General features: G+C 42.5%; 1 protein-coding gene across 10 annotated transcripts in view; it reads right to left on the bottom strand.

Moving 5' to 3' along the window:
* The window catches only part of CTNNA3 (catenin alpha 3), a 591,589-nt gene that overhangs the window by 201,018 nt on the left and 376,260 nt on the right, over positions 1-14,311 (bottom strand). For all 10 annotated transcript variants that reach the window (XR_014219667.1, XR_014219668.1, XM_082222364.1 and 7 more), the window contains one exon: positions 10,051-10,143. Coding sequence is in view for 8 of the 10 variants with exons in the window: in XM_082222364.1 (XP_082078490.1) it covers positions 10,051-10,143 (93 nt within the window). In the remaining 2 variants the exon portion in view is untranslated. The remainder of the gene's footprint in view (positions 1-10,050; positions 10,144-14,311) is intronic.

Genomic DNA, 14,311 nt, shown 5'->3' with positions numbered 1-14,311 from the left:
GCTCACACAACAAACTGAATGGATCGTTGGGCTGCTTGCTATTGTGTCCTACTCCATTGTAAGGCATCCTTATTTTTTAAAATTGGTATTTTCTGATAAAAGGAGGTAACTCTCTAATAGTAATGCTATTCTGCTTTACCCATGGCACTTCTAGCATTCTGTTTCTTGTCTCTTCCAAAAACAACAAAATAATACATTAAAATACACTGATTTTGTAAAGGGATCATGCAAAATGGGGAAATTAAAGAAAAGACTTTCCGGCACAAAAAAAGAATTCAAATATTCTGATACAAAGGGATATGAGAGAGACAGAAAATGATCACAAGACCCTTTTGTGAATTTGCTGTGGACTTTAAAGGAGTGTCAAGCTTTACGTACATCTTTCATTAACAGAATTTCCTACAAATAATATAAGCTTCTGGACATATGAAGAAAAGTAGTAATGCTTGAATAAGCAAGGATTTCACCAGAGTTTTCAAAGCTAATATTATAAATGGCAAGGAGGGCTCTGCAAGAAAATGATGCAATGTATCTCTGGTATATTTGTGCTTCCTGTGTCTCTGGCTGAGGGGGCTGGAAAATAAACATTAGGCTCTAAGACTCCTTAGATCTTGCATCACATGGAAAATGTATTTTTAGTTTTTGAATATTTTAAAGCCAGTCTGCATGCAAGTCAACAGAGCATGAGGCTTCTGTATGGAATTGAATGCTTTGTTTGCTCAGGGAGGCAGTCTGAGGACAATTTAATTAGCCGCACCTCGCACCTGAAATATAAAAATATACTACATTGCAGGGCTGATATAAGCACCGCCCTCCAACCTGCAACAAGGTGTTGTGGCTGGGGGGTGGAGGAGGAAATAGTCTGTAGGTGAGATGCTTCTAACCCCTGCTTCCAGGAAGTGTTAAAATATAAGCTTGGCTAGCTTCCTGGGTTGAGATGATCACCTGGGTGGTGGACCATTAAGAGAACAAAGGAAAGGGAACTCTGCGTGAGAAGACAAATGGGTGGGACCTCTCCATCAATTCAGAGATAGATAGTCTTTAAACTCTATTATGTGAGCTGGAAGCTGGAAGGAAAGCTGCTGGCCCTTAAGAATCTCCCTAGTCCACATCCTTCACTGGCCCTGCTCTACACTGTCCTTGAATGTTTTTCTCTGGCTAAAAGTCTGCCCTTCATCTGATAATGCTTCTTGCTTGGCTGGATGGAGGACAGAGAGGGCTGTGTGAGTGTGCACAGAAATATTTGCATCTGGTCTCACCCACCACTGGCATGTGGCGCCCAGAACAGAAGGCAGCCCTCAGGGTGAAAATGGTTCTCCATTACTAACTTGTGAGGGCACTTCACCTTGAAATCCTTTAAATAAATGAACAGTTTGCTCTTGCCATGGAGTATTTCACTTCTGCATTTAAATGACAGTGGTATTAAAACCATTGGTGTTTGAAAGTGAGTCGGCAGTGCAGCCAGTGTGGAAGTAAAATACTTGAGTATGGAAGTTGTGACTATTGCATTTTGACAATATGGGTGCAAATGTATTGCCAGGTGACTACGTGGATACTATTCTCACTAGGAGGGCCACCATTTCTTTACCTGTTCCTGAGGTTGCCTGTCTCAATCAAGAAAGCAATTAAGATGCAAAAGAGGCATGGAATTGGAGAATCTGAGCATCTGGGTCACCACTATTTTAATTCCTTCCTTAAAAGATTTTTGGTTCTTGTAAAAGAGAGCCCAGGAACAAGAAGTTGGACAGGTGTGGAATTCTCAAATAAGAGGGTTGACCAACTGAGGATGCAGAAGGTGCTATCAGTACTTCTAATCTCTCCTGCATTCTACGCCATGCTTCTCAGTACTGTGCACACACAACTGCCATCAGCAGTCCTGCACGGAAGGTTCTTGTTGGCTAAACTTGACACGGACAGACAGTCTTTTAAATAGAGAATGCCTCCCAATAGAAGACTGTCTTCTGAAAGAGTCATAGAATTGTAGAGTTGGAAGGTGCCCCAAGAGTCACCTAGGGCAACTCTCTGCAATGCACAGCAATCTGTCCTCTGCAAGAAAAGGGCACCCTCATGAAGATTCTTATTCCTCATTGTGCCCCTCTCTTCCACCCACCACACATTATTGCTGGCCCCAACCCGAGGCTCCGTGATTCTAAGCACGTCCTACCTTGTGTTTAGTTTAACCGTGTTAGAAAGGAAATTAAGAAAATGGTTAAGCGATGTAAGCAACAGGTATAAAAAAAAAATTCTCCCTAATTAAAACAGCAGCTCCCTTCATTAATACTCAAAATGGTCTTTGCAAAAATTATTTACCTTTCTATATTTAAGGCATGTTTATATTACTAAATTATTTGCATTTCTAAGCTGTGTACATAAAACAGATCCATAGAAAATTGGAAAAGAAAACAACAAAAACAATTATAAAACCAGAATAGTATATCCCAGTCCTAAATATTCTATATGTACTGGCAGAAAGTTGCACTGATTTCGGCTGAACTGACTTCCAATCAGTGTGTGTAGGATTGTAATAACAGCCATAAAAATAGCAGTAAAACATTTTCCCTGCTTTTTCAAAATGTCATTTCCACTTTAATAGCACTAATCTCAAGACTATGGTATGTACCTTTAATTAATATCCTTATTGAAAGGCTGGAAATGGCACTTAAGAAAATGTTGACATTGTTTGAGACACTAACATCTGTTTTGCCAATTTTAAGGCAGATGGTTAGTAGTTCACTAACTCTCCACTTTACCCTATTATTTCTGCCCTTGTTCAGTACTCAGTATGTGTAGAAAATAGTTTTGGACAGAAACTCTGTCTAGCAGCACTCTGCACACATCAGGAGATTCAAAATGGAATAAAATTGTGATCATTTCAATTACTTTGATGAACAACATGCATGACTCTTTAATCATGACATCAAGATCTAGAGAAGAAAACCAAATGGATACCTGACATTTAGTGGAATGAAAGCAAATATAATATACAGGAAATTGAGGTGCTTTCAGCTCCAAAAATCCATAATAAGACAAACAGATGTTTGAAACTCTGCATTACCTAGAAACCAACATATTGGATGAATAATTTTGCAGGATCACATTGCATCCAAGTGATAGCTTTTGTAGAGAAGAATTTTGCATTTTTGCCAGCTTACATAATTATGCTTGCTGGAGACATGAATCAATATGTGTACAAACTGGAGGAGGCTCGACAATTCAAAGTTCAATAAGGGCTAGGAACAAAGCATAGAAAGAAACTGCAAAAACAGCAACATCCCAAACAACCATTGATGGCTTTGGGATGGAAATGAAATATTGTGCATCTATAAATGAAGGTTTACAGCACAAGCTTATATATGTTTATTCACAAGTAAGAGTTCAAAGGGACACACTGAGAGGTAATTTGGTATAAGGGGTTGTCCAAAGGTTGTTATTTCATCCCACCACTTTCACCGGGGAAACCCAAGGTTGTCTGTGGATTGGTGTTTGTTCTGATTTAGCAATAAACAGTGGGGTTTCCTGGGGAAAGTAGTGGGACGAAAGGAAAATCTCTTGGACCCATGCTTAGAAATCACGAGACAAATGGAAGAAATTGTGGGACAAAGTGAAGTGTGAATGATGAGCCCTAAGACTGCAGTTGCAGATATTATTATTATTTAAGGCTTAAGTGGGATATCCAGACATTGCATAATGAGTTGTTCAAATAGAAAACTTAGGCCTGCAATTGTGGGGAAGGGGTTAGACAAAACCCAGGATATACTAGGGGAACACAGCGAAAGGACAAAGGAAATCCCAGGATGCAAAGAACTATGCATGACTGTGGATCTGTAATAACTGTTTCAGTCATTATATTTGAACTTGTATCACTTAAACACAAACACAATAATATAATCTGACTCTAGTGAGGTATTTACCATTTGTGTATCCAGTTGTCGTTTTTTCTCTCTCCAAGGAGCTTAGTGCAGCATACGTGGCATTATTTCATTTTTATCCTCACAGCAGCAATACTATAAAGCAAGGTACTGCAGTGTTGCGGGCAGGCTGCTGGCTGCCTCTTCACTGCAGCTCAGAGATGAGGAGCCAGAACTCCAGAAAGTGTGCTCCTGTCTCACACCCCTTCTCCTCTCAGGAGCAAATCCCCACCATGCACTGAAAGAAATGCCAGCGCTGGATTAAGCTGCAGTTAACACTCCCCCTAATTTTGTTTTAGAAAGGATCTGAAACCATAGATGAATGTTTGCTTCAGATACTGGTGAAAATGGGAAACTTTCTTAGCATTAACTACAGTAAGATCTGTGCCTCTCAACTGCATATGGCAGGATGGGGTGAGATTTGCTGCTCAGTACTCAACCCAATAAATAAATGTTTAGGGACGGACCAGGGCAGGTGTCACATTGGTGGTTGAGCCAACCAGGGTTCTAGGACCCAAACAACTACCTAGGAATGTTGTCCAATGATGTTGGGTCTCCTTAAGGATATGTGTCCATACAGGTAGACATGGAATCATTGATTTAGGAGGGTCCCCAATGATCATCTATTCAAACCCTCCGCAATGCAGGAGTTGCAGCTAAAGAATCCCTGACAGATGGCCATCAAAATCTCCATGGAAGCAGAGTCCACTACCTTCCACTGTCAAACAGCTCTGCCAGAAAGTTCTTCCTAACTTTTAATTGAAGGACAGTTAGTGTACACAAGCATCATAAATATACTGTTACGTTATGGCCATATATGACCATTTCTGGCTAGAAGTATAAAGAAAATGCCATAAACGTCCAGAAAAGTAATGCTTGGAGGCAGAGGAAAAGAAAACCAAATTGTGTCTGCAACACTACTCTGACTCCTACCCTAAGTAGCCCCAACCCAAAGGTGAACAGTTATCTGAGAAAAGCATTTTAAGATGGCGAAGGAAATGAAGCTTTTGTGAATGAAGGACCATAGTACTTCAGATATACCAGATACCCAAGCAGAATTGCAGGCAGTTTCAGCTTTCCTGCTATAAACCCTACATATTACGTAGCAGAAGAAACAGTGGGCTGGTGAGGTATAAAGATTATGGAGGCATAAGGGTGGCACAATAAGTTCAGTTAATTAAAGCCACAGTTGGATTGTGGTAAATCTCAGTAAAAATGTTCCAGCAGCATCACTGCTCTTTCAGCATGGCATCAAATTATTTTACACATTTATTGGCCACTTTAGGACTTCTCCCATTTCCTCTTTGTAGCAATAAATACAGCTCTATTTATAGAGGGCCGTCTAGGCCATTTGCCAAGTAGGTTTCATTAATATTCTGAAAAGACAAAGTATACTTCTTTAAAGTATTGTGGTTGGTGTCTTAATAGTCACATAACATTAGCATGTAATGTTAAAAATAATTACAGCATATACGGCTCTCAAGCAGCAAGACAGGATGACATTAAGAAAAATATTACTGTACATGAATATGCTGCATATTTGTGCTTTCATAAACCAATTGCGGATGTAAGGATAAAAACAGATGGCTGTACCAATATGCCTATATTATTAAAAAGTAGCTCTGCAAGCTGGAGACAAGAGCTAACATTTCCTATGACTGCCTGCATTTCACCACCGCACTTCAATATGACTCAAATTGTAAGGCAGCCCCCATCCTCCACAGAGGCATGTAAGACCGTCAGCCACGGGGGGTGGGTAGGGAGGACTGCCAGCTTAGCCATCAGTGGCTGAGCAGTTGCAGCAGTATATCAGCCTTCCCAGCTAAGAATAAACCACTGCCTATTTCAAGCCATCATTTGCCATTGCCCCTATCTTTCCTCTGCCCCAGGCCCCAGTGACAACCCAGTGACAACCCAGTGAGGATCCATTCTTAGGGCCTAACAACATGTTATATTAATGAAATAATTAGCAATCATGTTGGGTTTTTAAGAAATGACATGGGCAGGAGGGTGTGAGGATCTAAGCCTCTCCTCCCCTGACATAGTATCTGTGAAAATTGCCCCCTTGTATGGCAATTAGCATTGAAAAAGAGTTTCCTTTGGTTTAGGGCAAGGTGACTAAAAGCAGGAGCGACAAGTGGTGTATCAATGCAATACCTATATCTATCTATACATCTATACATTTACACACACACACACATATATATATATAATTGTATAGGATGCAGGTGGCGCTGAACCACTGAGCCTAGGGCTCGCCAATCAGAAGGTCGACGGTTCGAATCCCCACGACTGGGTGCTCCTGCCAACCTAGCAGTTCAAAAGCTAGGTACCGCTCCGGTGGGAAGGTAAACGGTGTTTCCATGCGCTGCTCTAGTTCGTCAGAAGCAGCTTAGTCATGCTGGCCACATGACCCAGAAGCTGTCTGTGAACAAACACTGGCTCTCTCGGAACAAACACCAAAGTTGTCCGCAACTGGACCTAACGGTCAGGGGTCCATTTACTTTTACCTTTATATTATTGTATAAAGTAGGGGGGGGGACAAAACTGAGCAGAACAAAGCAAAACTCTCACAAATGTATATCTACAAATGTACACACAATAAATCTATTGTTGCCATATGTCCAGAATTTCCCAGACATATCCAGAATACTGCAACTGCAAGCAGTATCTGTCAGGAGTTCAGCCTACACTTGAGTAGGATCCTGGCAGAGACACATGTCCGACTGGCATGTTCCCTCCCTCCTGGTCGATCGTTCGGGAGCTTCATAAGCTTTCTTCAGCCCAAACATCACAGCGACCGATGCCAACTGACACCGGCACACATAGGGATCCGCAGAGTTTGCGCATCATGCACGTGACAAACCTCAGCAACTCAGCATTTTGGCTAATCTACTTTATTTACATATAAACACACATGGAGCACTGCAACATAGCTGCCTCTCTCTCTAGCATCAGACAGCAAAGAGAAAAGAACAAAGGACCATAGTCCCACTTCACAGAACACAGTAACACAAACATCCTGTCTTCATCATTTCCCACTCTGTGGAATCAAAACACATACCAACATGTGAAAGACAAAAATCACATGACTGCAATCATAGATCAGTAATTCTAACAGTATCTGGGAGGAAATCAGCTAAATATCAGGGAAAATCCAGACGTATGGCAGAGCCAATGTCGGCAGTATCGTTTTTGCTGATTTTCCAATTTCTTTACTCAACAACTTTGGGCAAAACTTTAAAAAGCCCAACAAAAATCTGTCCAGATTTTCACTTTTTGAAATATGGCAATCTTATCCATGTCTGAAAACAAAGAACAACTTTCTATATCAAAAGCAAATAGAGCCCATTAAAATAATAAAGTTGAATGAACTAATGAACACGTTTTGCAAGCAATATTCCCTAATATATGCAGTCTAGTAAACATTGTTTAGTTGGAGAACTGCATCACAAAATTCAGATAAATGTGAATCAGCAAGGATAGCTGTGTTTTCGTTTACAAATTGTTTCAGAAAGCGCACATCTGATAGTTTTGGCTTTAAATGCATACTGAATCTAATTTTACTTTGTCATACCCTCCCCGGCCCAAGTCTTATGAGTAGGGGGAAACTTTATTTCAAATCACCAATCCCTTTTGCTTGGTAAATGTTCTTTCAACCCTTCTGGGTTCTTATTTGCCTCCTAAGGTTATCAGGTCTAGCCTTCCAATAGTTCAAACAATCTCTTAATTATTGGTATCCCACTGTCACCATATAAACACCATTACATCTTGTTTACTCTGTCACAGCCCTGATTGATTTGCCAAATATGATACATGGTAGGAACAACAAAATTACTATAACAAAAACTAAATATAGTAGTTTCTTATATGATTGGTTTCTAATAACTGTGTTAGGATACTGTGTATTCTGACATGCACTGATAACTATATCCCTAGTCCTATCCTGCCTACTCTATTCCTTACTCCTGAACATCCACACCAGCCACCCTTCTCTCACTCACTCCAAAGCAAACTGTCTTTTGCTCTCTCCACCCACCTGTTCTGTCACACTTCACCCTCAGCCAATCAGCACACAACACACTCCAACATCCCATCCCTCTCTCATCTCTGCTTTACACTCACCTCACCATGTTTTACAAGTATCTCCATACCCAGTGCTTTTTCTGGGGGGGATGCAGGGGTACGCATACCCCTAAACATTTTGTGAATCTTTGTACTTTTGTCCATTTACTGTATTTATGTTTCCAATTTGAACTATAAAATGGTCATAATTATCGTTTTATTTGTATGCCGCCTTTCCATAGTTAAAACAATGTTCGAGGTGGCTTACAACATGACAAGATTTACATAATTACCAACATAACAAAAGTTATAAACAATAAATAAAACACATCAAAAGGTACACAACCAAATGGGGAAAATTTCCACAGAAATCATAAAATCTAAAACTAAAAATACAACATTAATATCAATAACAATTTAAAATGACATAGATAAAAATAAAAACACAAAAAAGAAGCCCTCTCTTTTGAGCAGCAGCAGCAGCAGTCCTGTATGGAGCCTGTCAGGCCCTGCCCCAAGCCAGGTGGAGAGAGGCAGGGCAGGGCCCTTCAGGCTCCCAGCGGGTCAGTCCTGGGCAGTGGCAGAAGCAGCAGTCCTTTATGGACCAATGGTGATTTTCTTGAATCAAAATGAGAGTGCCCCTAAACATATTTTTTAGAAAAAAGCACTGCATATACCTTATATCTTTTAATATGCAAAGCTGTAAAAGTCAGTCATAATGACAAACACCACACTACTACATCCCTACTCTAGAGGAATCAGAGGCACAGCGTAATGAAGAACCAAAAGCAGAGGCCATAAGTGCTTTAGTGGTGTATATTACCATACTGCTTAAGCTGGCAACTTGTATTGGCCCTGTAACTCTGAAAAAGAGAGAAACTCACCACAGTGACCTGTCAATTGTTTCTCAAGCACTCACTCTTCTCTCATTCCAGTATTCTCAAAGAAACATCTGTCACACTGCTGTTAGGTCTGGGTTGCAACAGACTGTCAACCTTTCATACGCATCTGAGTCAAATCTGAATTTGCTGTGCCAGAGTATGCCCTGTACCACACATTGCAGATATAGAAGAACTGTCTCTGTATTGAAAACATGCCAGGACCCATGTGCTCTCTTATTATATCTAATAAATACATGCCTGGTAAAAATGAAAGGTTTTTTTAAAATTATGTTGGTTTCTCCCCCTCCCCCTCCCCAAAAATAGTGTTTCCTGACCACTATCTATATTGCGATCAGGGCTAGCCATGCCATGAAACACAGTGAAATAAGTTCAAGTTCCCCTAGGGATGACTGTGGGCAGGATTCCTGCACTGCAGGGTATTGAACTAGATGAGTCTTGGGGTTCCTTCCAGTTATACAATTCTATGATTCTATTATCTGCTTCAGGTGGGGAGGGAGGTGATAGAGAAAGGTGTCTGAATGGTGCAACAAGGCCTTGGAAACTTTTGGCTCCCCTCTCCACTCCCCACAGTGCTCATAAACAATTGCTTTTACCTGACAGCACAACAGACAGCCCATACAACCTACTTCCCTTCTTTCACATGGTGCTGAAATGAGGTGCCACCATCTGGCAAGCATGATGGGAGGCTGGTGGCAATAGGAATCCCACCACCAGGGCTACAAAATGGCAGTGGATGCTGGGGTGGGGCCAGGAAAAGCATCAGCCCTTGCAAATGGCTCACTAACCTCGCTGATGTAGATGGCAAGCTTTTCTGCTTCAAGCAGCAAAATGCCTAGGGCTGGAACTGAGGGTGATATCAATTTGCCCTAAGAACTCCCAATTAATAGTTGAATGTGATGGAGCTAACAAAGGCAGGCATCCTCCCTACCGTTTTCTAATGGAATGACAATGACCAATAGCCCCAAAGGACAACATGCTACCGCAAGACAAGCCACGCTCTCCATTTTTGAATCTGTACGGTATGCTGTTTGTAAAGACAAATAACAAAACATTCGTATTTTTAATATTTTTCTCTTTATGCCTATACTTTTTTCAATGACTCATTCTGGCATTATATTCCTGCACACATTTTGAACAGATTCTTTAAAAAAATATATTGAATGTAAAAGTCATACCTGTGGGCACAAAGTCTCCATATGACTGGCTGCTGTTTGGACAATTTTTATTCCTTCTTCGTTTGTTGATACTGAGCAAGCAAGATTAGCCACCTGGAGAAAAAACATTGACATGTTTGCATTTATCCCCAACACAGATACATAGTCCATAAAACATTTTTTTCTAGAACATTATTTTCACAAATAAGCATCCCATACTTGCATATGACTTTGACTGCCCTTTAATTTCAGATAGTGTCCTCTATGTATTTAGAAGGGTGATATGCTAAGATGCCAATGACAAGTATACATTCTGTGCCTGTGGTCAACAGGAAATTTAAAATGTCAGTCATTATTGTTATATTGCCAGATTTGTATATCTCATAAAGAAATAGTCATTGTCATTTATTGCAACACTGATGGAGGGAGCAATCTCACCCAGAGAAAAGCTGTCTTTGCTAAATAATCAGGATAATTATAGCACTGCTAAGATAGCTCTTTTTTGCCATAGCCACACAAAACCCTGGGTGGCCATTTGTTCAGTGAAATGTTGTAGATTGTAATAGTGACCTGTTGACATTGATGCCTTGATAGAAGCTGGCTCGATGATACATTTGATTGTGTGCTTTGAATTTTGCTTTAAGCCACTGACACTTTTATCTGTTGAGTTGTGAACTTAAGTTATGACCTTTGATTGAAGAAATAAACCTACTGACAATAATGAAAAATTCTACAAGCAATAGTATCTTTTCAGGATATCAAATTTAAAACATAGGACCTAAATAAAGCACAGGTTGTCAGCTGGCTATCTTTGTTAAGCTAGCTGCTCACTAACAATTCAGAATTATTAGTTTATATTTCCTGAATGGGATGTACTGTTTCCTTAATGGCCAGTCTACACACAGGATGGGTTCTGAGACAAGCATTCTACTGAGTCAGGGTTGTAGAAGAAGGGAAACTTAAATTTGGGCAAAGAGCCAGAAAGTAGTGAGCATTGACCTTTTGGAATCCGATGCAAGATTTATGAATGTGCCTCCTCCTCTAAGTCTTTTGGCTTCCACTATGCTCTGCTTGTATAGATATGGATCAGGGCAAGAGAAGTGGATCTCCCCTAGCCCTTGCAGGCAAGTTCACCAACCTATCAAACACCTGTTGTAGCAATGGAATCAGATGATAATCTGGTCTTTTACTGCCTTTGAAGCACCGCTGATCAGATGAGGCTTAAAGGGATTGGCTGTACAGTCAAGTTCCCCACAGGGAACTCTTGCCATGCAGCAAATTCAGGAGATTTGGAATCATCATCTATAAATTATTTTCTGCAGGGATTGATTTAACTCAATTGCACAATCTCTACCTGCCCCACTCCTGATACCACAGATAACATCAGGTGTGGGGCAGATGCGCATGGTTTGGGGAAAACAACATCAAGGGGCCAAACTGGACCTACGTTGTATAAATTGCAGATAGACAGATATTACAAAGACTGCACAAGTCTTCATTGATTGGTCTCTCATTATAAGGAAACAAATTCTGCAAAGAGACCACTCCTGGAGCTTACTATTGCCCAGGGAAGCTGTCCAGAGTGGCTGGGGCAACCTTGCAGGATGGGTGGGGTATAAATAATAATAATAATTATTTATTATTATTATTATCAACTAGTGCACCCACTTTGTAACAATGTTTTGTAAAATTGAAACCATTCAAAAGAGGAGGTGATATGAATGACATTTAAACTGATAATGTTATGTTGGAAGGATGCAAAGAACTTCAAATCACACCAACTGCAAGATATCTCAGGAGTCAACTCAATTTGGCCCAGAAGGCCTAGGTGTAATATTATTTGTTAATTGAAATCACAGTTACAGTCTATCAGTTTGCAACCAATTTTTCAATTTATCCGAGAGACCCTGATTTACCTAAGTTGCCTTTCACCTCTCCCCTAGTTTAACAGCCCTAAATACTACATATTGTACTTGAATAGGATTGCTGCCGTGTCTCCAAACTAAAAACAATAGCCTTTTTGTTGCAAACACAGTGTAGCAAATAATTGTTTATATCCCTTCAATATTGTTCCTAGCTGCAGCTTGAAAAACCTTTGTCTATAGGAAGTCTATCAACTTCTGTTGATCAAAATGCTTTAGCTTATCAAAAACTAAGATAATTTGCTGGAAAAAGAGAAGACGGGAATTCTAACAATGCACCCAATCTGCCAAAATGTAATTACAGCTTCAGAATGTCTACAGTTCAGAATGCTAGCATATTTAATTATTATAAAACTATAAAATAATATCTCATGCATAATCATTCCCCTCTATCTTTAATTATCCCATTAGTGTACAATCAAGATGTAAAGAGCTAAGTTACTTGCCAATGCAAGAATAAGGCCATAGAAACCCAAAACATAATGTGAGATCACTGACATATTTGGAAATTTGTAGAGTATTACAAACAGAACATTGTGCTGTAATCTATATTATCATCTGGAGATACCACAGACATGCCCCATGAAGAAGCAATCCATTGTTTCAGTGCCACTGAATCTACACAGCTAAGCAAAATACAGGATAATGGATCTCAGAATAACTCATTTGGTAAAGGCTGCACTAATGCCAAAATTATTTATTAGAGCAAATAAGGAGATGCAAAATTGGAGACGCAGTGTGGATAGCAAAAAGCTCATACAGTGGTACCCCGCAAGACGAACGCCTCGCAAGACGGAAAACCCGCTAGACGAAAGGGTTTTCCGTTTCGGAGGCGCTTCGCAAAACGAATTTCCCTATGGGCTTGCTTCGCAAGACGACAGCCCATAGGGAAATCTCAGGGACAGCGGGGAAGCGCAGCGCGTCTTCCCCACTGTCCTCGGAACTCCTCCCGCTGCCGGCTTCGGAACGAAGCTCCGATGCCAGGCGGCGGGGGGGGGGGGAACGCCTCCTCCTGCAGCGCGGCACCGGAACGAAGCTCCGATGCCAGGCGGCGGGGGGGGAACGCCTCCTCCCGCCGCGCGGCATCGGAACGAAGCTCCGATGCCGGGCGGGGGAGGTGGAACGCCTCCTCCCGCCGCGCGGCACCGGAACGAAGGTCCGATGCCGGGCGGCGGGGGGGGGGGAACGCCTCCTCCCGCCGCGCGGCACCGGAACGAAGCTCCGATGCCGGGCGGCGGGGGGGGAACGCCTCCTCCCGCCGCGCGGCACCGGAACGAAGGTCCGATGCCGGGCGGCGGGGGGGAACGCCTCCTCCCGCCGCGCGGCACCGGAACGAAGCTCCGATGCCGGGCGGCGGGGGGGGAACGCCTCCTCCCGCCGCGCGGCACCGGAACGAAGCTCCGATGCCGGGCGGCGGGGGGGAACGCCTCCTCCCGCCGCGCGGCACCGGAACGAAGCTCCGATGCCGGGCGGCGGGGGGGAACGCCTCCTCCCGCCGCGCGGCACCGGAACGAAGCTCCGATGCCGGGCGGCGGGGGGGGACGCCTCCTCCCGCCGCGCGGCACCGGAACGAAGCTCCGATGCCGGGCGGCGGGGGGGGAACGCCTCCTCCCGCCGCGCGGCATCGGAACGAAGCTCCGATGCCGGGGGGGGGACACCTTCTCCTGCCACCCGGCATCGGATGGCTTTCCTGAAGACTTGGGGTGGGAGGAGGGTTTTCCTTCCCACCGCCAACATTCAGAATGCTGTTCTGAATGTTGGCGGTGGGGAGGAAAAACCCTCCTCCCACGCAAGCCCCGGGAACAGAGGGAAAGCGCTGTGCGCCTTCCCCTCTGTTCCCGTACCTGTCCTGAAGGCTTGCGGTGCGGAGAAAAGCCCTTCTCCGCACCGCCAGCCTGGCAAGCGGTTTCCATAGGAACGCATTAATTGATTTTTAATGCATTCCTATGGGAAACCGTGCTTCGCAAGACGAAAAACTCGCAAGAAGAAAAAACTTGCGGAACCAATTAATTTCGTCTTGCGAGGCACCACTGTATAGGCACCCAGTGCAATTAAAGACAGTTTCCAAGGAAAAGTAGATGATGATTAAAGGATCATTTATGTTTTTGGCAAATAGCAGTAAAAAGGATTAGGAACACCAACTGTGAAACAATGATACCGAAGCAAAATTTAACAAACAAATTGTGAAGGTACAGTTTTAGAGCTTAGCAAATATATGGAGAAAACTGTTCATCTGGAAAACTATTTTCTAAGCAACAGATTAAAAAACACATTGAACTATTAAAGTATCAGCACCAGATATGTTAACACAGAAAACCTGAAGGATATACATAAATACAGGGATCTAGTTTTGGAAAGTA

Source organism: Podarcis vaucheri (assembly GCF_965113315.1).
Source record: "Podarcis vaucheri genome assembly, chromosome: 5".
NCBI classification, from domain to species: domain Eukaryota; kingdom Metazoa; phylum Chordata; class Lepidosauria; order Squamata; family Lacertidae; genus Podarcis; species Podarcis vaucheri.
This window is presented reverse-complemented; position numbering and strand designations above follow the sequence as displayed.